Source organism: Bidens hawaiensis, unplaced genomic scaffold (assembly GCF_021521415.1).
Source record: "Bidens hawaiensis isolate Kalapana, Puna unplaced genomic scaffold, B.hawaiensis_p1.1 tig00043642_1, whole genome shotgun sequence".
Lineage (NCBI taxonomy): Eukaryota > Viridiplantae > Streptophyta > Magnoliopsida > Asterales > Asteraceae > Bidens > Bidens hawaiensis.
In genome coordinates this window covers 65,034-87,464 of record NW_027497745.1, presented here as the reverse complement: position 1 = coordinate 87,464, position 22,431 = coordinate 65,034, and the positions used below count along the sequence as shown (strand labels likewise).

General features: G+C 33.2%; 1 protein-coding gene and 2 pseudogenes across 3 annotated transcripts; 1 reads left to right on the top strand and 2 right to left on the bottom strand.

Moving 5' to 3' along the window:
• Positions 1-224: 224 nt before the first annotated feature.
• LOC143594442 (GCN5-related N-acetyltransferase 3, chloroplastic-like) lies at positions 225-1,711 on the bottom strand. Its single transcript, XM_077073761.1, has 4 exons — positions 1,304-1,711; positions 691-749; positions 543-599; positions 225-448 (listed from the first exon to the last, which is right to left on the bottom strand). The coding sequence occupies exons 1-4, from the start codon at positions 1,709-1,711 to the stop codon at positions 313-315; spliced, it is 660 nt and encodes a 219-aa protein (XP_076929876.1). The 3' UTR covers positions 225-312.
• A 911-nt stretch (positions 1,712-2,622) lies between these two features.
• LOC143594443 (putative nucleoredoxin 3) lies at positions 2,623-6,209 on the top strand (annotated as a pseudogene). Its single transcript, XR_013146332.1, has 3 exons — positions 2,623-3,107; positions 4,206-4,685; positions 5,537-6,209. The product of XR_013146332.1 is annotated as a putative nucleoredoxin 3 (transcript).
• Positions 6,210-6,218: 9 nt separating this feature from the next.
• Positions 6,219-18,296, bottom strand: LOC143594444 (cytochrome P450 714A1-like; annotated as a pseudogene). The gene is made up of 5 exons (XR_013146333.1): positions 17,743-18,296; positions 8,598-8,821; positions 7,658-7,911; positions 7,238-7,586; positions 6,219-6,647 (listed from the first exon to the last, which is right to left on the bottom strand). The product of XR_013146333.1 is annotated as a cytochrome P450 714A1-like (transcript).
• Positions 18,297-22,431: the final 4,135 nt, after the last annotated feature.

The following is a 22,431-nucleotide window of genomic DNA, read 5'->3' as shown; positions in this document are numbered from 1 at the left end:
CGGTTTGACTACGAAATACTCGAACCAATATACGAACTAACAGTTTGGTTCCGTTTGGGAACCGTTTTGGTAGAAACAGGTTTTAGGGTCGAACCAGTTTAGTTCGGTTGCCGGTTAACCGGTTTTTTAACACCTCTAGTATTGAAGATTGATGTGGCCCGTGAGTTTTCTATTGACAGATTCTCATGGCTATGTTAAAATATCCTCTATGAAGATGAGAATCATATTGATTCCTAACAACTCAAATGCTATAAATTAATATGTTTAATGATATACATCAATCAAACCATCCCTTGTTTGATTGACATGATGTTAAGGTTTCCTAATTGATGGAACCAGTAGTAATTTCCTACCAGCACTCACAACTAAATCATTGCCACTCCTAGTATACATCATTGTTGTAGATCCAAGCATATCATCTCCAAAGCCACAAGCCTTGAAGAAACTCCTGAGGGTAATTTAGACAATTCACACTCTAGTTAACATACATATTCCATCTTACTTGTTTTAAATATTTAACATATGATTTGCATCAAACTTACATTTCCTGATCAGAACATAGAGCTGCTATGTCATATATACCTTTACCTGTAAGCAATCTGCAACCAAAGTGAAAAAACAAAACTTTGACTTTTCTGGTCAAACCGTATCCATAACCTGAAGAACATGAAATTCTGTAAATTTACAAACCTTATGGTCCTTTGAAGAATCATTCGCCCGATTCCTCGACCCTGTAATGGAGGGAGTACCTACAAAGTAACTGATACAAGTTTAAATGAACATAAATTCAAATAACAGAATCTAATTATCAAATCTAGGGATGTGCATGAAACCCAAAAAACCGATCTGAAACCATAAAGCCAAAAAACCCCACTGAAATAACCAAACGGAAACAAAAACCGACAGTTTGTTTTATTCGGACTCGGTTTTGCGTGTAACTAAACCGAATTGAACTTAGTGGTTTTTATTTTTTATTTTACTTTTTTTGTAACTTATAACAGTTTAATATATCGTTTAACCCAAATATTTTAACCTCAAATGTATACTAATCTACTAACTAACAAACAAATTAGGCCAAATTCGTTATTTTTGACCAACTTTTTTATTTCGGTCCAAAATTATCAAGCCCAAATGAGGCAACCCGAATCGAACCCAAACGAAAATAACATAAACCGAACTGTTTTCATAATCTCAAAACCAACATTTCGGTTTTTGGTTCTCTTTTAGCCCAAAATCAAAGATGAATTAAACCACCAAATAACAAGTATTTGAATCCAATTTTTAGGGTTTCTAGGGTTTATACCATGACATCATAAATTGAAGCAGTTAACGCACTATCCGACACAGCTCTACCGAACCCGGCTAGCCGTCCACTACCCGGCGTCAACGGAATCATTCGCCGGTACCACTCGCCGCCGGTAACAAGCTCCGGCTTGGCGAAAACAGAAACCACGACGGAGCTGTGTGCGAGTGCGAGCCGGAGTTTATCGACGGCCACCGGCTCCACTCGTCCGTCGGGAAGGATATCAGGGAACCGGTGGAACGAGTGGTTGCAGGCGTTGCAGAGATCTTGTAACTGAACCGGGTTTACGTCTGACAGTTTCGTGGATATGAGAATCGGTGGCGTCGGAGGCCGCCGGTGCCGGAGTGGTGGGTTCTGAGTGTTGAGTATTTTGGCCGGCGTTAGGGTTTGGGAACCAATGAACGCCATTTTAGTTCAGGAAAAAGTGTGTGGTAATTAATTTGTTAATAATATTTTAGGGTTTAATCAGAACGGTCGCAATCAATCGGAAAATGTGATTATGATTAACATCAACAAGATAAGAAGTCGGGCCCATGATAAATTCTGGTACAATATAATATCAATATCAGTCTTTAACTCCACATGATCCAAAATTGATCAATATAAGAAGTGGTTGCACACAAAGTGTTTGATGAAATGCCAAGCCGGAATCTTTGTCATTATCTTCAAATAGGGATGTGAGGAGCCAGGCTACTAGAGGTTGACTCGTTAGAAACTCGAATTGAGCCGAGCTTAGACAGGCTCGAGCCCAAACTCAAGCTTTTATTCTGGTTCATTTGATAAACAAAATTAAATGAGCTTGACCCTGAGCTACTCGAGATCTGCTCGAGCCGGAACCAGCGTTTTTTATGTAAATTATATTTAGTATATTTATACAATAACCATTATAATACATAAACTTATGATAAAAAGTAATATTATACTCAAAATTGTAATTATAAATATTTATGCAAAAGATTATAAATAAAATAATAAATAGTTAATACGTAATAAACGATCCAAGCTCGGGCTAGGCTAGTTTACACCTGTGTCTTTGGTGTAAGTGATCATGGGGTACACTATTACAAGGGCAAAATGGTAAATTACTTGTTTAGCTTTTGATAGTTGGAAGACCAATCTAAAGATTAGATAGTTTGCAGACCCTGGTGTGCAAGGCAACAGTGATTTTCAAATGAACATAAAACAAGATAAAGAGATGCAAGGAGGGTCTCAAAGGGACCGCATCAGTGGACTGTGATAAATTTTCTGCTAACGGATGATATCAGTCTTTTAATCTCACGTCGCATGTTGCTCGATCATGATTCAAAGTTGATCATAAGGGTTTTATAGAAACTCTTGAGTTTGCAGACAAAATATTTGTCATGATCTTCAGTGAAAGTGATCATTGGTACAAAATTCAAGCAGCTGTAATATTTTATTACAAGGGCAAAATGGTAATTTACTCATTTAACTTGTGAAAGTTTGAAAGACCAATCCAAAGACTTGAAAGTCTGCAGACCTGATGAAAACACAACAGTGATTTTCAAATGGGAATAACAGAATATCCTCAAATATCATGCTGATAAACTGAAAATAATAAAAGGGTAAATATTCTCAAGCTAAATAGAGTGAACCACAAGCAATCAAGAAAAAAAAGGGTGGAAAGCATCTCCTGCTATTTCAAGAAAGTTAATTGAAGTGAATTATATTTTATCAAGGTGCCATGGGAGGAGATGCCTGTGAATCTGCTGACTTTTGCACTCAGAACTTCAAGATTATCATGGAACAAGAAGGAATTCATCATCTTTTGTCTGGTGAAAAGAAGGTATGAAAGAATTTAATAAAAAATGTAAGCTTTTTGCTAAACTTGATTTGAAGTATGCTGTCTTTTGATTGATTTGTTTCTATTCATATGAATCCGATCAATTGATAGCATGGTTGTTGGAGGTTGGATCTTTAATATCCACCAGAAATTTCATGTTAATCACAATCTTTTGGGGGCAAAGTTATTTGATTCATGATTTTATAGTGAAGTTTCAAATACTTCTATTGATGCAACTTGTATGACTAAATCTCAGTGTGTGCCTTCTGGCTCGATGCTTGTTTATGTAACGGTTTAGGTTATGTTTTATCTTTAACGGGCCAAAAGGGTACACGCATAATATTTAGCTATACAGGGAGTAGACCTGTAACGAACCGGGCATTCAGTGAACCATCCGACAAGGAGTTCAATTATGTTCTTTATAAACGAAAGAGCATGAATAAGACTTTTTGTTCATTTACTTAAAATGAACAAGCATGAATGCATGCCTCGTTCGTTCATTTATGTTCGTGAACGTTCGTTTGTTTAAATCTGTTTATGTTCGTTTATTTACATTCATTTATATTCTAATAAGTTTACGTTGTTTAAGTTCATTTTTTTATGTTTGTTAATATATACAAGTAAATATTTAGGCTTGTGACAATTAGTATAGTTCTAATAACTTTTTAGGCCCAACACATTGTTGGTCACATGCACTTTTAATTGGTTTTTTTCTTAGTTATGTTTGTTCATTTATGTTCAATTTAATTTGTTTGTTTACATTCGAAACCATTCATTTTTGATGTTAACGAACAAACATAAACGAACACAAACACATTCATTTTCTTAACAAACGAACACGAACAAGAAAAGTTTGTCTGTTTAGTTGTTCGTGTTCGATCGTTTGTCGGTTAAACTTAGTTCATTCGTTTGTTTACAGGCCTAACAAGGAGCATATCAAATGTGTTGAACACGTAAAACAGGTCCAAGGTGGCCTAAAGTTAATTTTAATGTGCACAACCAGCTAAATGGCTTCATTTTAAAGCTTAATCATATCAAACACACATTATTAATAAATATATTTGAAGTCTTGGAAAAACTTAAGTATTTGTTCTTTGTTAGGTACCATTACCATTAGATAAAGATAAGACAATCTGCTTATTATTCTCTGCAAATTGGAGTAGGCCTTGTAAGGCTTTTATCCCACAACTTGTGCAAGCATACAATGCGCTAAAAGAAACTGGACAAGAACTAGAGGTTATTTTTGTATCATTTGACCGCGATGAACATGGATTTAAAGAGCACATAAAGGGCATGCCATGGCTTGTGGTTCCATTTGATGTAAACTTACAGAAAATTATTGGTAATGTGTACAAAGTTAACCAAATTCCATCTTTTATGCTATTGGATGCTGGCACAAAACTACCTGCTAAAGATGCAGTCGGGCTCATAAAAGATTATGGCGCGGATGCATATCCTTTCACTAAAAAAAGACAAGAAGAGCTGAAGGCATTAGATGAGGCGAAACGCGAAGGACGGAATTTAAATGAATTATTTGCGAATGGTATTGATGATTCATTTGTTAACGGTAAAGGTGGAAAGGTCAGTGATTCTTGTTATTTAATCGAAAATTTCATCCAAAAGCATTAAAGTTTTTCAAGTTTTTCACTGAAGTTACTCAGCTTTTAGTTGGTGTCCAATCTTGTATAATTTTTTTTCAGATTTTTTTTAATTAAGTGAGACAAATGAAACACATGTGAATCTTGGTTACTATTTAGTGATTATTTTTGGTCAGTTAACTTGAAATAGGAGGTTACGGTGAAGAAAAACCTCACTAAATAATAATCAAGTTTCATAATTGTTCAATTTAAGTTAAATTAAAATAAAAAAATATAATCACTGACTAATAACCAAGATTCATAGATGTTGCATTTGCCTCACTTAATTTTAAAAAACTTTATTTATAAAATGATTATTCTAAGATTGAATCAGCTAATGAGTGGCTTTATCGAGAACTTAGGAAACTTGGTTACTGTTGAATAAATATACTCATTGGTTCTTTAGGTCTTGGATTTTCGTTTTGAAACTCATCTGATTTTTTTAAGGTTTTGACAAACAGTTTTTGTTTCTGACTATCTAACTATTTGATGGTCAAACAACTAGTTTAAGGAGATGTTTGGATCATTGGATGTAGCTATGTGAATCCGATCTTGTTGTAAAACATAGATCCAAACACCCCTTGAAACAAATCAATCAACCAAGAAGCAAAAATTTCAAAACTTTGGTTGACCCATGTAAAGGTTTTCAGGACACTGCAGATATGTGCACTCATCTTGTTACAAAACATGGATCCAAACGCCCTGTCAAATAAATCAATCAACCAAGAAGAAAAAAGTTTAAAACTTTGGTTGACCCAGGTTAACCTTTTAAAGATCTCGAATCTTGATTTGCAGATATATGCATCTGACCTCGTTGGCAAGACGATAGGCCTATACTTTGGTGCGTATTGGTGCCCACCGTGTCGTGACTTCACTTCCCAACTCATTGAAACATACAACAACATAACCACCAATAATAATCAACAATTTGAAGTCATATTCATCTCAACCGATCGGGATTCAAAGAATTTGAACTCAACTTAACCAAAATGTCATGGCCAGCTGTCCCTTTCAACAGTAAAACTAGACAAGATCTTTGCAGAATATTTGAAGTCAAATGGATCCCAAGTTTGATCTTTCTAGGACCGGATGGGAAAACAGTTACCACAAACGGGCGAGAATTGGTTTCATCATACGGTGCTCGAGCCTTCCCATTTACAGAATCAAAGATTTTAGAGATAGAAACGTTGTTAGTTAAGGAAAAAGATGGATTACCTCAACAGGTTAAAGATATTAAGCACGAACATGTTCTTGAACTCGACCTGGCAAAAGCATACATCTGTGATTTCTGCAAGAAACGAGGGGCGTTTTGGGCATTTTCGTGTCATGTTTGTGGTTATGATCTTCATCCAACATGCATAAAAGAAACCCTATAGAAAGTTTTAATGTTTTATGTATGCTTGCAATTATTATATCAAAACAACTTGATTCTACAAAACATGTTATATATATTAGAATGCATACAATAATCTCATCTCTATTGAAACTTTTGAATGATGATGTTGACACCGTGTCCTGGTTGTACAACCATTCTATAAGCAGGAGAATGCTGATAATTTGGGGATAAAGCAAATGTGAACTTTGAAGTGATAAGTGAGATGACCACTTTTAACTGAGCCATTGCAAAGTTTCGGCCTAAACAGGACCGAGCACCGACTCCAAACGGGACATAAGCTTGTGGGGCTTTGCATGCTTTGATTACACCGTTAACAAACCTCTCGGGTTGAAATTTATGGGCATCGGGTCCCCATATGACAGGGTCACGGTGTAGGATCGGGATCAAGCTCCATATGCAGACGCCTTTAGGCACGTCTAAGTGTCCTATTTGTGTCCTTTCTAGTGCCTCTCTTGACACAAATGCTGCTGGTGGGAACAACCTCATTGCTTCTTGAATCACCATTGTTACCTATATAGGTGAGGTTTGGAAATGATTATGTGGTTTTTGATTATTGAAATTAGGGATGCTAATTGTTTCGGGTTGGGGGGTAAATTTCAACCCGAACATGACCCGTTTGTTTATTTGTGTTAGAAACATCAATCCTAACCCATGTACACTTGTTAATTGGGCTGTAAAAATAGGTTAAATGGGTTGGCAGGTTGACCTGTTGGGCTGGCTTTTAACCTACAGGTCAACCTGAAAACAACCCATAAAATTAAATAGTTAAACCTAAACACGACTCGTTTCACCTATGCTTCTAAACGTTTCTAAACGTGTTGAACGGGCTGGCCAGCTTTAATCATGTTATAAACTCATTAATCGAGTTGTAATAAACAGGTTAAACAAGTCGTAAATGGGTTGGCGGGTTGACCTGTTTGGTTTGACCTTTAACTATACGGGTTAAATAGGCCAACCTGAACATGACCCGCTTATTAAAAGGCTAGATATGACAATCCAAAACCTGACTATTTTCATGTCATGTTTGAATTTGCCATCTCTAATCAAAACCAGATAAACAGCTAAAACAAAACCGTTATGATAATGGTTAAAGACTTTACCGATTTCAACTTAGGAAGCGAGTCCACATCAAGCGAACCATTAGGACACGCTTGAGACATTTCATCACGGATACGAGTCTGCCATTGTGGATACAAAGCTAACAACATCAAGCACCATGATGCAGCCACACTTGTGGATTCATGCCCCGCAAAGTAAATATTCTTGCAGTTATCAACAATGAAATTTTTGCTTTCTTCTTTACTTGCAAAATGGTCCATGGCTTCCTCCAAGATCATTTGCAAAAGATCTTTCTTCAACAATGGCGTCTCTTGACATTTTCTTTCACACACAGCCTCCCATATCAATGAATCTATCTCTTTTTCCAAACTCTTCACATCCTTCTTTTGACTGTTTCATATAAACTTGTCATTTGTCGGGTACTTTTGTAACGGTTTTTTATAAACATTGTTGAAACTTACCCGAGAGTAGGAAGGCCAAAGAGCATGCCTTTAGAGGAGATGGTTTTCTGAAGGGTTCTAAGCTTGGAGAATATCTCTTTGCCTTTGGTGTAAGAGCTTCCAAAACATGCCCTTGAGATCACATCTGCGGAAACAGCCCGTAGATCATCGTCAACTCTTATCTCGGCTTTTAGATCACCTTGAGTGTCAATGCACGCTTGCCATTTTCGCAAAAGTGGTTCGACTGATTCCAGCATGAGCCCCATCATGCCCTAGTTAATTAAGAAAAAAGATTGTACACTATAAGTTTTTGACACGATCGTATCATTATCATTCTGTGGAATGTGTAATGAGCATTTACGACTATAAGTTCATATTACAATCCTATCATTCGGTTAACCTTTTTTTACTACCAGGATTGTGTTATGAACCTTTACGACTATAAGTTAATGCCACGATTATATCGTTCTATCAACCCTTTGTTTAATTATAGGTTCGTGTGATGAACCTTTACAACTATAATTTCGTAACATGATCCTGTCATTCAGCTACCCTTTTGTTTAATGTAGATAAGTTCTTAACACGATTCTATCATATTTAAACTTTTGTTTAATGGTAGGAATGTGTTATGAACCTTTACGACTATAAGTTCATAACACGATCGTAATATGTTATGAAGCTTTACGTCAATAAGCTCATAACAAAATATTATCACTAATGACAAAATCATGTTACGAACCTTTACGACAATATATGAGTTCATAACACGATCCTATCAATCAATTAACCTTTGTTTAACTTCACAGCTATAAGTCCATAACACGATCTTCTCATAGTGACAGGATTGCGTTATGAACCTTTACTGCTATAAGTTTATAACACGACCCTATCACTCAATTAACCCTTTGTTTAATAATATGCATGGAGTTTGCCTGGTTGGACAATAGTGAAAATGAATAATGACTTTATCCATGAAGAATTCAGGGGCAATAATTTTCCTCTGGTGAACCCAAAAATGGCCATTTGATCTCAAAATACCATTTCCAAGTAAAGGTGATAGTCTTTTGGTGATGTAAGAAGGTTTTCCCAGTCCAAGTGTGATGGACTGGTTCATTTCCTTAACCAGTTCAGGATCATTTATATACAAGTGTTGCTTATGCCCTGTTGAGTATGTAAATATTGAACCTGCATCCAAACACTTCTTTAATAATACACAAATTATGTTTTTATCTCTAATAGATCGAGCAGGTAACAAATTTTGACTGAAAAGGAAACGAGTCAAAAGATTCACAATGTGTGTCCTCAACTCCTCAAGGCATACAACTTATTTAATTCTTGAGTTCTTTTTTAAAAGAAATAACAAAGGACTTGTATTAATTTTTTACGCCTTAAAATAATCGACGAAAAATGGTTAAAACACAATAGTTAATGTGTGTTCTCAGCTAGAAAAATTGTTTAATTTAAAATCCAATTATTATTATTATTATTATTATTATTGTTGTTTTGAAACTGTTATAAAAAGAAACTGTTTCGGGTCAACTTAACCCAACCGCTTCAACTTTCATCTGTAAAAAAAAAGTTAGATACATTTAAATATCGTCAGCCAAAACAACGACAATGGCACATGTGAAATGTTGATTAGCAGTTAAGTTGTGAATGTATTAATTAGTTATTGCCGTTGGTCAATCAGTTTGTTTAAGTATATAACCTTAAGACCTTAGCATTAGATCTCAAGTTTAGATCTAATCTATATCCAATTAGGAGTTATATTAATAATTAACGGTAGAAGATATATATATATATATTAAAAAAGGCCCTTTTGTTTCTTTAGCATTTAATGCATGTGTGAGGAGGAACAAATAGTCAATTCAACGCATATAATTTTCGTTAGGATATTTCAAAAAAGGATCCTTTGAGTTTATCCTATTACCAACCAAAAGCCCCTAAGTCCTAAGTAACTAAACAAATTTAAGTATAAATTAATTGCACTAATCGTCCACGTATATTGACGTCATACTCAAGTTTTTTTACAATGACCGTATATATACTGTTAGAATCAAATACATACAAATTTTATACACGATGCAACACACCCGCATGACATGCCCATATTTGAGATATGTTAATAGGGTTTTACAGTCTCTATTATGTTTTCAAACCAATTAGGTTGTTTGGGATTTGGATTTGGGTTGTTTAAAGTTTTAATTTGGGTTATTTAGTAACCAATAAATGTGGAGGATTGGAGGTGGGGACATAAAGTTGAAACACAATATTTGTGGGTGTATATTTGCATTGCATTATTCCATGGCCAAAAGGAAAAGAAAGAGCAACAAGACATATATCACATTATCACGTCAAACAACAGTACCAATATTCCACCCAGCTCATTATATAAAAAGGAAATTCAAAAAAAAAAACATCTCAAGTATTAGCATGCGCAGCTTAGGTGACTTGTACCTTATAAGCCTAACTAAGTTGACTTGTAACTTAAGGTAGCGTTTGGTACGTAGCAATGACAATAGGAATGGAATAATTCATTACGTAAGAATCAAAAAAGTGGTGTTTGGATACTCAATTGAATGGAATCATCCATTACACATGGAATCTCATTCTATCAGATATATTCATTCCCACCCCCCTTCTTTTTTTCATTTCATTCCTCCTTCACCTACTTTCTCAACAACACCATCACCTAACCACCACCACCACCATCGGCACCACCACCAACTCCACCGACACCACCACCGTTGCCACCACCATCGCCACCGCCACCACCATTTTCGTCGTCGGAGCTACCACTGTCGCCATTGTAGGTTTGTTTTTTTTTTGGTTTAAAAAGTATTCACTTTTTTGAGATAGAAGTGTTTTTATTATTTCTATTTCATTTCTTTAATTTTTTTAGATACCAAACAATAAAAATTAATAAATGATTTCATTCCTATAAGTTAACCAAACAAGGAAAATGAATGGTAATAATCCATTTCATTCTCTTGTCCATTCTATTCCTCCTTCATTCCATTACCTCCAACCAAATGAAAAAGAAAAGGTGATGGATGATACATACTTTTAACTTTTAAGTTTAAATTATATCTTTCTAGGGGGTAAATATAAATTTTTATAATAAATTATTGAGAAAATCTTCGACGCCTTGTTAGTGGAGGCGTTCGGAAACCATTATGGTATCCCAATTTCAATCATCTTTCCCCCATTGTAAGACTAAATAGATATGTTAAAAGTATTACGTCACAACCATGTAAATAGTGAGATTGTGATGTGAGACTTTAATTTAACCGTCTTTTAAAAAGAGTGTAGTGGCTTTAACTATAAATCAAATAAGAGAAAAGAAGTGTGATATGCTATGGGTAATTGTTAAATTTTTGTTAATATTTCATCACAGAGGAATATTACTAATATATATAAAAGAGAAGTTTGATGACGCTGGACTATGATTGGTCTATTTGGCAAGATTTCATTGGACCAAGTTTTTTTTTTTTTTGTCTTTTGTTTTAAACTTTGATAATTATATTTCTAATTATCTTTGTTATGTTTGTTTTTTATTACCCTCTAGTTTCAATACCAATATACCGTAACGGATGTGATAAAAGCTGACGTAATTTGCATTGACTTAGCGCATTTTGTTTTAGTTATAGTACCGTAACGAAACTGACCGAATGACAATTTATTTTTTGTAGTCCGGCTTTATAACGAACGTGAAAAACCCAACCAAATTTGCATAGACTCACCGTCAGGGATCAACAACACTCGGGTTTTACTAACGCTCGAGTTTTACTGACCAACGCTATCCCAATGTTCCATCTCAATTTTTATAACTTTTTTTTGTTTTAGTTTCCGTACAATAACACATGTAACAGAAACTGACCGAATTCACGCCAACTTACCGCAACACTTAGGGCTGGTAATGCTTGTGTCTTACCAACGTTCGGATTTACCAACCTGTTTGGCGCAACGCGCCGGGTAAAAAACTAGTTTTAATATAAACTAAAATTTATAAGATGATATCCTTAGTCAAATAAAACTTTTATTTAGGCTCAAGCGTAAGGATACAGAGGGATATTTTTATTTTTAATATTTTAGTTCTACAAGAAGGTGATGTCACATAAATTTGTTTATTAATGAAAAATTTTAACTAGTAGTAAGTTAAAAATCGCCAATAATTTAAGTTGTTGAGATTTTCCTAAATAATTATAAATTTCACAGCTGTTTTCTTTTATTTATTGAGTTGTAGTCTTGTCTGGTACACAAGTTGTAACTAGACCCACGTGACTTTCTCTTCTTATTTTTGTTTTCGCCTTGAACATAAAATAGAAAAACAGAACTGAGGAACACTGAAACGTCTCTTTCATGAAAAAGAAAACAGTGTACCAATAGGTCAATATACAACATGCTCCTAGTATTATCCATTGGTAGATGGAAAAACAACTTTGTTATAAACAAAAAATATATCTATATAAAGTAATTTTCTCTAGTACAATCATATATCAAAATTTTATTTAACCCAAATATTTTTCTTGTGTCATTATTAGGGTTGTCCAAACCGCTCGACGTTCGAACTCACTCGCCGCTCGCTCGTAATTTGCTCGGAAAATGCTTGTTCGTTTTTTTGCTTGATTGTAAGCGAGCCGCTCTGCTCGGCTCGGTTTGTAAACGAGCCAAGCAACGAGCAAAGGTCTGCTCGGTTCGGTTCGTCTCGAATATTTTTAATTTATTTTATATATAATTATATATGAACGAATATATAAATATATAGACAAAACACATAAAATATAAGTATATAATTTTTTAAACCCTTTTAAATTTTTCCTATTCCGTTAATTTTATAGTTTTATTAGTTCGATTAAAATTTGTAGAATACTAAAAGTTTGTTTACATGTTCATTATATCTCACTTCAAACTTCTTTCTCCTAAAAATTTACAACATATTATACGTTTGTCTAAAAACTACTAATTTGTTTACAAAATATATTATTTACAGCCTTCAAATTTATTTTTTATTGAAAATTTTAAAGTGAAAAGAAAATAAAAAATGCTCGAAATCGATCAATGTTCGATCGAAAAATGCTCGGTTCGATTTTGGCTCGTTTCGTTTTTCGCTCGATTCGAATTTCAGCCGTTCGGTTCGGTTGTAAACGAGCCAAGCAACGAGCAAGCTTTCGCTCGGTTCGGCTCGGCTTGTGAACAGCCCTACCCATTATCACGTTGTTATTGGTTGGTAGTAATATCCACCGATATTGATATTATCTAAATACATGTTAAATGTTAAACGACGAGTATGCCTTCAAGTGTTCTTTTTCCCGTAACAATTATATTTATTTATATAGTATAACTTAGGGTGAGCAACTTAACCGCATAACCGTTTAACCGAACCATAACTGATGTAATCGAACCGATTTTAACCGATAACCGACATAACCGGTGGTTGGGTTTAGTGAATTTTCAAAAATCGTCAAATACGGGTCGGTTTTGGTTAAAGATAATTCCAAACCCGCCACGACCGAACCGACCCATTTAGTTAACCAAAAATATGTTTGAGGCTAGCTTCCACCAAACATACGGTCGGATTATACCATTTGATGGTTTTGGCTCAACGTTTGTTGTTGATTAACTTGAATTTCATTGTTGGATTATATGTTGGGCTTTTTTTAATATTTAGTATTAATATTGTGGATTATATATTTTGCTGGACTATGTAATGTCGTTTTTTTTTTTTTGTAATATTTGGTACCAAACTTTTAGGCGCAAATACATTGTTTTGGTTACGGTTAACCGATCCAAACCGACTCGTTATAACCTTCAAAACCGCTTAACTGAAACCGCCATAATGGATCGGTTATGATTATGACTTATGAATATCCATTAACCGACATAACGGTTACGATTATGGATTTGGCTCAAAACCGCCCTAAACCGACCCATGCACACCCCTAGTATAACTAAAAGCTTTGATGTCGCAAGTGTCCTATGTGGCCATTTGAGTTTTGACGGCATCATATTGGTCCATAAGTATATATATATATATATATATATATATATATATATTTTGTTTCAGCTAATGCATGAATGTAAAGGAAGCTGACCGAACACTAATTTGTTTTTAGTTCCGGTACCAGAACGAATATAACCAAACATGTTTTTTTTTGTTTTAGTTCCAGTATCGTAAAGAACATGACGGTAACCAATTGAATTCGCATAGACTCGCAACCTCAGCACTTGGGTTTTCCCAACGCCCAAATTTTACCGAACTACGTCATCCCGTTGGTCCACCTCAAATTTTATATTTTGTTTCACTTTTTATGTAGTTCCGGAATTATAACGAATGCAACTGAAATCGACCGAATTCAAGTCAAGTTACCGCCTCAACCCCGGGAATAACGCTTGGGTTTTATCATTGTCCGGGTTTTGTCGACCAAATAAATATCGTTTTAAATATTTTATTTTTTCATATGTTACTCTTTCCATATGTTAATTTGACAAATTTAGTTTTTGGGTTTTAACGCTCGGGTTTTGCCAACATTGTTTATACTGTACAAACGTAATTAATACTGACAGAATTCATATCAACTCACCGTCGTAATGCTCGGGTTTCACTAACCCCGAGTTTACCGACCGAATGAATATGTTAATTTTTTTTAATAATACTGTATATGAGTGTCGCTATATTTTTTCTGGGTTTTTTTATTAATAATATATTAATGTGACGAATTTATTTTTCAAGTTAAGTTCTGGGCACCATAACGAATTTAGCTAATACCGACTGAATCGTGTTGACTCGTCACCTGGATTTTATCCGCTGATTTCGCCGCATGTCACGTAGGTAAGTTAAGAAATAATCATGGTGAATGTCAAGGTGTCGTGCTGAGATAGTAATATTTTCAAAATATCTAGGAAAATTTTCATCACTTAACATGTTTTCTTCAAATTAATATAAAATCAATCGATGATATATATTGATAACTTACAGCAAAATAATGCTATTCATATGTGGGCAGTCATGTGGGTATAGGGACCATCTTGTTTTGCCAAAATCGAAAAATACAACTTAGATGACTATAATCATATATCATATTTTGTATGCCAATATAAACGAATATTGGTATATATATATATATATATATATATATATATATATATATATATATATCAGAATCATGTGAGAACTTTTTGAAAATTGAGAACTAAGAGAACCATTTTGGACCACAAAAAAACCCAAAAATAAAAAAAATCATAAAACAAAAAATAACACAAAAATAAAAAAAGTAAAAAAACTAAAGTTCTTATTTATCATCCCGGTTTCTAAAAAAAAATTATCGGTTTAGCTAAATTATACATATACATATATGTATAATATGTACATATATGTACACACATGTTTTTTTTCCTATACACATGTATAATTTAATGTAAATGATAATGTACATATGTGTACATTACATAACTAGAGATTAAATAAAAGTATACATATGTGTATAGGTATAATACGAATTAAAAAGAAAAAAAATCAGTTTTTTTTATTATACATATATGTATAATATGTACACACATGTTTTTTCTTATACACATATGTATAATTTAAGATAAATGATAATGTACACATGTGTATATTACGTAACTAGAGATTAAATGAAAGTATACATATGTGTATAGGTACAATACGAATTAAAAAGAAAAAAAAATTTTGGTTTTTTTTAGTGAAACCGGAATGAAATATAAGAATTTTGGTTTTTTTACTTTTTTAAAATTTTCAGTTTTTTTTGTTTTATAATTTTTTTAATATTTTTTAGAGGGTTTTTTTAGTGGTCCAAAATGGTTCTCAAAGTTCTCAATTTGCCAATGGTTCTCTTAGGATCCTTACCCATATATATATATATATATATATATATATATATTCATCTTTTATATATATATATATAGAATCAGGATCATATGAGAACTTTTTGGAAATTGAGAACTATGAGAACCATTTTGGACCACAAAAAAACCCAAAAATAAAAAAATCATAAAACAAAAAAAAACACAAAAATAAAACAAGTAAAAAAACTAAAGTTCTTATTTATCATCCCAGTTTCTAAAAAAAAAAAATTCTCGGTTTAGCTAAATTATACATATACATATATGTACAATATGTACATATATGCACACACATGTTTTTTTCCTATACACATATGTATAATTTAAGGTAAATGATAATGTACATATGTGTACATTACATAACTAGAGATTAAATAAAAATATACATATGTGTATAGGTATAATACGAATTAAAAAGAAAAAAAAATCAGTTATTTTTATTATACATATATGTATAATATGTACACACATGTTTTTTCCTATACATATATGTATAATTTAAGGTAAATGATAATGTACATATGTGTATATTACGTAACTAGAGATTAAATGAAAGTATACATATGTGTATATATATAATACGAATTAAAAAGAAAAAAATTCGTTTTTTTTTAATGAAACCGGAATGAAATATAAGAATTTTGTTTTTTTTTTTACTTTTTTAAAATTTTCGGTTTTGTTTGTTTTATAATTTTTTTAATACTTTTTTAGAGGGTTTTTTTAGTGGTCCAAAATGATTCTCAAAATTCTCAATTTGTTAATGGTTCTCTTAGGATCTTTACCCGTATATATATTAACATACAACAAAGTGGGAATATAATATTTGTTATTGTTATTTCTCTAGAGAAATAACTTGTTTAATTCGATTTATAGAATGACACTAATAATGAAACTGCCACATCTCATTATGTCCCACACAACGTGTCTCTTCATCAAGAAAGTGTACAGTTTATCATAACTCACCGAAGTATTCAAATATTATACTACTAAAGACATCAATATAATATTATTGATCGTTGGGTATACATATATCAGTGACATTTAAACATCAATATAATATTGTTGATCGTGGAGTCTCAATTTGGCCATCACAAATATTATATTATTATATTCAGGTGACTCCTAATTATAAGTATATTTGGTTATATACACTTGATGATGATTCTTCCTTATTATTATTATTATTATTATTATTATTATATTAAAGCGATTATAGTATAGTTATATATTTAAAAAAATGAATTTTCCTTTTTAATTCATGTGGGTCTAACTAGTTAAAAAGGTGTGTTTAACAAGTTACCTAGTGTCATGACACGTGAACGAAGTGGAATTATCATAAATCTATTTGATTAATTAAAATGCAAACCATATTAAAAACACAAAAAAAAATTTTAACATTCATCTCCCATGAAACCTATCAGAAAACTTTTCGAGTCGCTACCCTATCTAAAACCAATTTTTTTAACATTCATCTCCCATAAAACATATCATAGATGAGAAAACCTTTCGAGTCCCGACCCTATCTAAAACCTCTTTGAATGTCTCACCTTTACCATTTGGACGAGATCATTGGCATATGAATAACACAACTATCTATTTATCTTATCAATCATGCCAAACCCTAGAAGAATAAAGGTAAAGTACATGGATTGATCATTATAGAATCATGAACTTTTGTAGCTAATATATCTTTGCCTGTTATATTTTAGTTTAAACTAAATAAAACAACTTAACTTCAAACTTTAATATAGAGACAACAAATGATTCAAGGTTAAGTATCGATCTTAACAAACCCACAAAACATTACTTATTGCATATTATAGCTTCTTTAAATGTATTTTATATAAGTTTAAATATCATTTTGAATGTTTTAATTATTCAATAAATTCATTATACACTTTTTATAAAAATATTAAATTTAAATTTATAAGCAAAATTAATGGGTTTGTGAGTTTTTGTTTAGGAAAGCTGAGATATATAACTAAAGCCCGGCTATTAGACAGGACCAAAAACAAAACAGAAATTACATCATTAAATTTAAAGAGGAAAAGAGGATTTTTAAGTCATTTGATCCAATCAATTTTAATCTTACGATTCCTAAAAGTGAACAATGGAAAATAAGGTATATCTTTCAAATCATGAATCATGGGTGTGTGAGTTAGCCGTTTTAAAATCAATTTATATATTTTATAATAATAATCAAATAAATAATAGTTAGTGCATGATAAGGTGTAACATACCGTATTGTTTCCTCCATTGTTCAAAGTATGGGAACAGAATACAAGTATAGTCATCACCAACAAAGTCTCCATTGATGAACCAGCTTGAAGCTTTCATGGAGATTGCAGCAGACTGGATTTTCTGCATCTCACCCACATTCCCATATGGAAAAGAGGGTTTTGGCCCTCTGATTCCTTGCCTTTCAAGTTTCTTTCTTAATCTTTGAGGCTTCACCCATAATATATTCAAGAAATATGAAGATAAGATGATAATTACAAGTAAACAAACATAAACAAGAAGATCAAGAGTCAGTGAAGAAGATAAAGATGCAACTGTGCTCATTTTAGTTGTATGGGTGGTGGGGTGTTTCATGAGATGGAAGGGACTACTTATAATAGATCAACTTTTGTTGTAGAGATGAGATTTGCTTGTTTTTAGACATGTACAAGATTTAATGTATGATGTACAAGTTGGTTAGCAGGTCTGAATGTGTGTTTTATATTTTGACCCCTTGTGCTTTTTTAAGTTTATACATTGGGTTTATAGATTCAACATTTTTCATAAAGGTCCCCAAATGCTTTGGTTATGGGGAAATGAAGATTTTGAAAGTTTGTCAAGGTTATCTATTACATATTTACATGCTTTGTATAGATGTGTCCTATATTACATTTGGTTGGTTGGTAGAGTTTGATCATAGTTAAACTTCCTTCAGTTAATGTATTTGCAAATGTGACGAGAAGAGGAGGGTCATCTGCAGACGTGACGAGAAGAGAGTGTGGAAGCCGCCTGTGCACAAAGGTGTATCGGTTGGAGAGGAGGGACGGTTTGAGATGTGGAGGAGAGAGAAGGGGGCGTTTCTGGAGAAGAGTGCCACCAGTGAAGGAACTCACCAGTCAATATGTGAAGTGTTGACATGGACCCGCACATCTCCCTTGCTAGGGATGTCAATGGGATGAGTATTAGTAACTAGTCTCATACTCGGTTATAATACGGTGTCCCAATTTCGGCTTAATACTTGTCGGATATCTACCGAGTAATGTGCGATGAGTATTGGATATACCCATTATTTTTAATTGTCCATTAGAATTTTCAAATACATTTTCTTTTACTATTAAAGGTTGTATAGAATTCTATTGCACAAGGATATTATAAATATAAAACTAAAATTTAGTTTGGTAGGGTATACTATTAACTAAGAACAAAAGAAAATAAAATTAAAATGTTCATGTGTAGGGTTAGGTAAACGAGTATGTATTTTGAGAGATCGGATTGGGTGTCAACTAACATCATACACGCCCCATACCATGAAAGTTTCTAATGTGCGTCTCCTTTCGTAAATTTTCCGCATTTAGTTTGCGTATTGAGTTCAATTTCATTTTTCATCCTTACTGCTCGTGTTACAAATGATCTTATCAATATTGAAATAATTAGTAGCTTGAGTAGTTGTTTTCGTCAGTGGCGAAGCTTGGACTAAGACACCGGGAGGGGGGGACTCAAAATGTATACAAAAATTCACAAACGATGGGGGCCAGACTCAAATTTTCGGCCGAAAATGCCTAAATTTACACTACGCATAAAAATTTTCAGACGAAAACAGATAAATTTACACTACTACGCGAAAAAACCAGGGAGAGACCCCGGCCCTAAGTAAGCTTCGCCAGTGGTTTTTGTTACGTGTCTTCTTGGTTTTTAGCCATTATTGCATACTAATTTCAATAATAAAGTTCCTAACAACTTATATAAATCTTAAGTCATTGCAGCTTATACATTTTGAACAAAATTCAAGGAAAATTTGATGGTGAATATATAGTTTTCTTTCGTAGGTAAACGATTTCTAAAGCAACAAGATGCATTTAATAAGTTTGATGATGGTGATACAAACTTGATGAAATATTAAAAAAAAATAAAGAAAAGTCAACAATAGATAAATTAAGGATGCATGGTATGGAAGTTAACAATAACAAAATAAGATATAATAACATTTTTTTATTAGTTTTAGTAAATTAAGTTTATAGTTAATTACATAAATAATCCTGTAGTTTGTTAAAATAAACAAATTTAAGTGCTAAGATTTAAATTTGTTTCACTTTTATAACGAGTTTGAACATTGACACTAACTTTTATATGTTTTACAAATTGACCAAAATACCTTTTGACTTTAACAAAAAGGTCATTTATGTAAATCCTTAAATCTAAAAACTGGATATGTAGTTTGCAAACTGGATATGTAGTTTGCTTAGGGCTGTCTGGTAACCTCTTAATGATTCTATTAGAAGGCTACCTCTGAATCGGTCAAAGATAGAATGCGTTTAGTTCACTAAAAAGACGTCTCGTAATAGTTCATGGAGTCTCTTAATGGTTGAATTTCATAAAAATGCTCTTAATTAGTTAGATCTCTTAATGATTTAGCACAAGATTCTCAAACAACCTCTTAAATAAAAAGATAAAAAAAACAAATATAATTAACCCATCCCCTTTTACAAACTTAAACCTTATCGTATCTATCTCTTAAGAATTCAAAATGAATCAAAACTCCTTTATCGTCTCTCTCTAAGAATCCACCAATAATTAAGGGTGATGGGAAGACACTCTGTCTATACATGTTCAATTTCCATGGAGATTTCGTAGGGTGGTGCTGGTTCTTTGATGGTGGTGCACTTCATGATTCTTCTTCCAATCATAAAGAAGAAAATCAAATGTCAAAAATCTTAATTAATCTGCTTCATTATTTTTATATTATATTTTTCGTTACATAATTAAGAATACATAAGGATATTTTTGTTATTTCATACAAAACTAAAATAAAATTTAACAAAAGTTAGTGTTAATATCCAAACTCGTTACAAAAGTGAAACTATAAGCCCCAAACATATATATTACTTCAAACCGTTAATACCTAAACTTGTTACTTTTGACAAGCCACATAAACTATCTATGTACTTACTATTACTATTTAGTAATATATATAAAAGAGAACTTTGGTGCCGCAAGTAACCTATTGGACCACTTGGCGGCACCGTATTGGTCGGAATTTTTTTTTTGCTTCTTTTTAGTTCAGTTACCATAATTGCGTAATGAAAACCGATCAGACGTCAACTTTTTTTGTTTTAATCCCGGTACTATAACAAACCTGAAAGAAACCGGCCGAGCTCACGTAAACTCGCGGTTTTAATTAAAGCCCTATGACCGGCAACGCTTGGGTTTTACCAATGTACAAGTTTACCGAACCCCCCCCCCCCCCTCCCCAAACTGGTTGTTAGTCCACCTCAATATTTATATTTTTTTCATTTTTTAGTTCCGGTACCGTAACATACATAATCAAAACGCGACCGAAATCGTGTTAAGTTACCGCCTTAATGCTCAGGATCGACAACGCTTGGGTTTTACCACCGCACGGGTTTGCCAACCAAATAAACATCGTCTTAAATATTTTTTTCTTATATGTTAATGTTTTTATTCTATGTTAATTTGACAAATTAATTTTTTGGGGTTTAATGCTCAAATTTTACCAATTGTATCTATATCGTAACTAACACAGCAGATACTAATCGAATTCGTGTCGACTCATTGTCGTAACGGTCGAGCTGCCCGGAACAACACGCCGGGTAGAAAAACTAGTTAACTCTGTACAAAAAGTATCTTTGGCATAAAGAACCCTTATCTTGTCTAAAATTCTTTACTGGCATTACTTTTAAATGTGTCTTTAAGACTTTGTATTATACGGCTACGTGGACAAACTTCACACAATGGTGTCCCACTGATTTTACCAACAACATGCAATAAGGAATTGGTTTAAAGTATCTATGTTTTTAAATTTAATTTTTGAACACACAGTAGGTTCAACAAAAAGTGTCGACTCACTAGTCACATGTAAATAGTAGTTCAATCCATTGTTGTCTGTAGTTACCTTTTTGACACAAAACACAAATCGATATTTGGCGTAATGGACCAGTTTTTAGAGAATGTCTTCATATATTTTCATTAGTAAAAATAAAATAATATTGTAAAATATCTTAAAAGGTATTATCACAACTCAAAGCTTTAGGGGATCAAAATGCAACTAAGAGAGACTGCAAACGTTCAGTGTTTATTCTATATTCCAATAGGGTGGAGGGACAAATTGCGTGACACGTCTCACAAATCAGATGATCACCTTGATTGCTTTGATCAAACACATTATCCGAATCTATAAGGGTTTTTGGCGCCCACCTTCGGGTACCCCTTGGTTTCATTCTAGTAGGTGCTCCAAGCACCCTTAATGAATAGGGTTCTTCCTTCGGGTTGCAAAATCGATTTCATGAAACCGGTTATATTTCTTGCAGTTATATTAAAACCTCTATAAATTAATACTCGATAAATTAATAATCTTGATAAAACTAATAATTTGTCTAGTCCCGACTTGGGACAAGCACAAAATCGGATCCCAATCGATAAAATAATAAGATAATAACAACATTTCTCACCACAACAAGAAACATAAACCCAATCACCAAAACGATGCTATCAACCAAATGCAGCTCGACCTCACCGTTCCAAACGAGAAACCGTACGCCGGTCCTTAACCTTTATGCTCCATTTGTAACCATCATCATCCGGTTAAATCTCCATGCCGTCTTTGTACCCAATGTAACTGTTTTGGTCACCTTGTTAATACTTGTCGTGTGCCACCTGGTGCACATGTCGTCCCACAACGGTTAGTGCTGCCTACT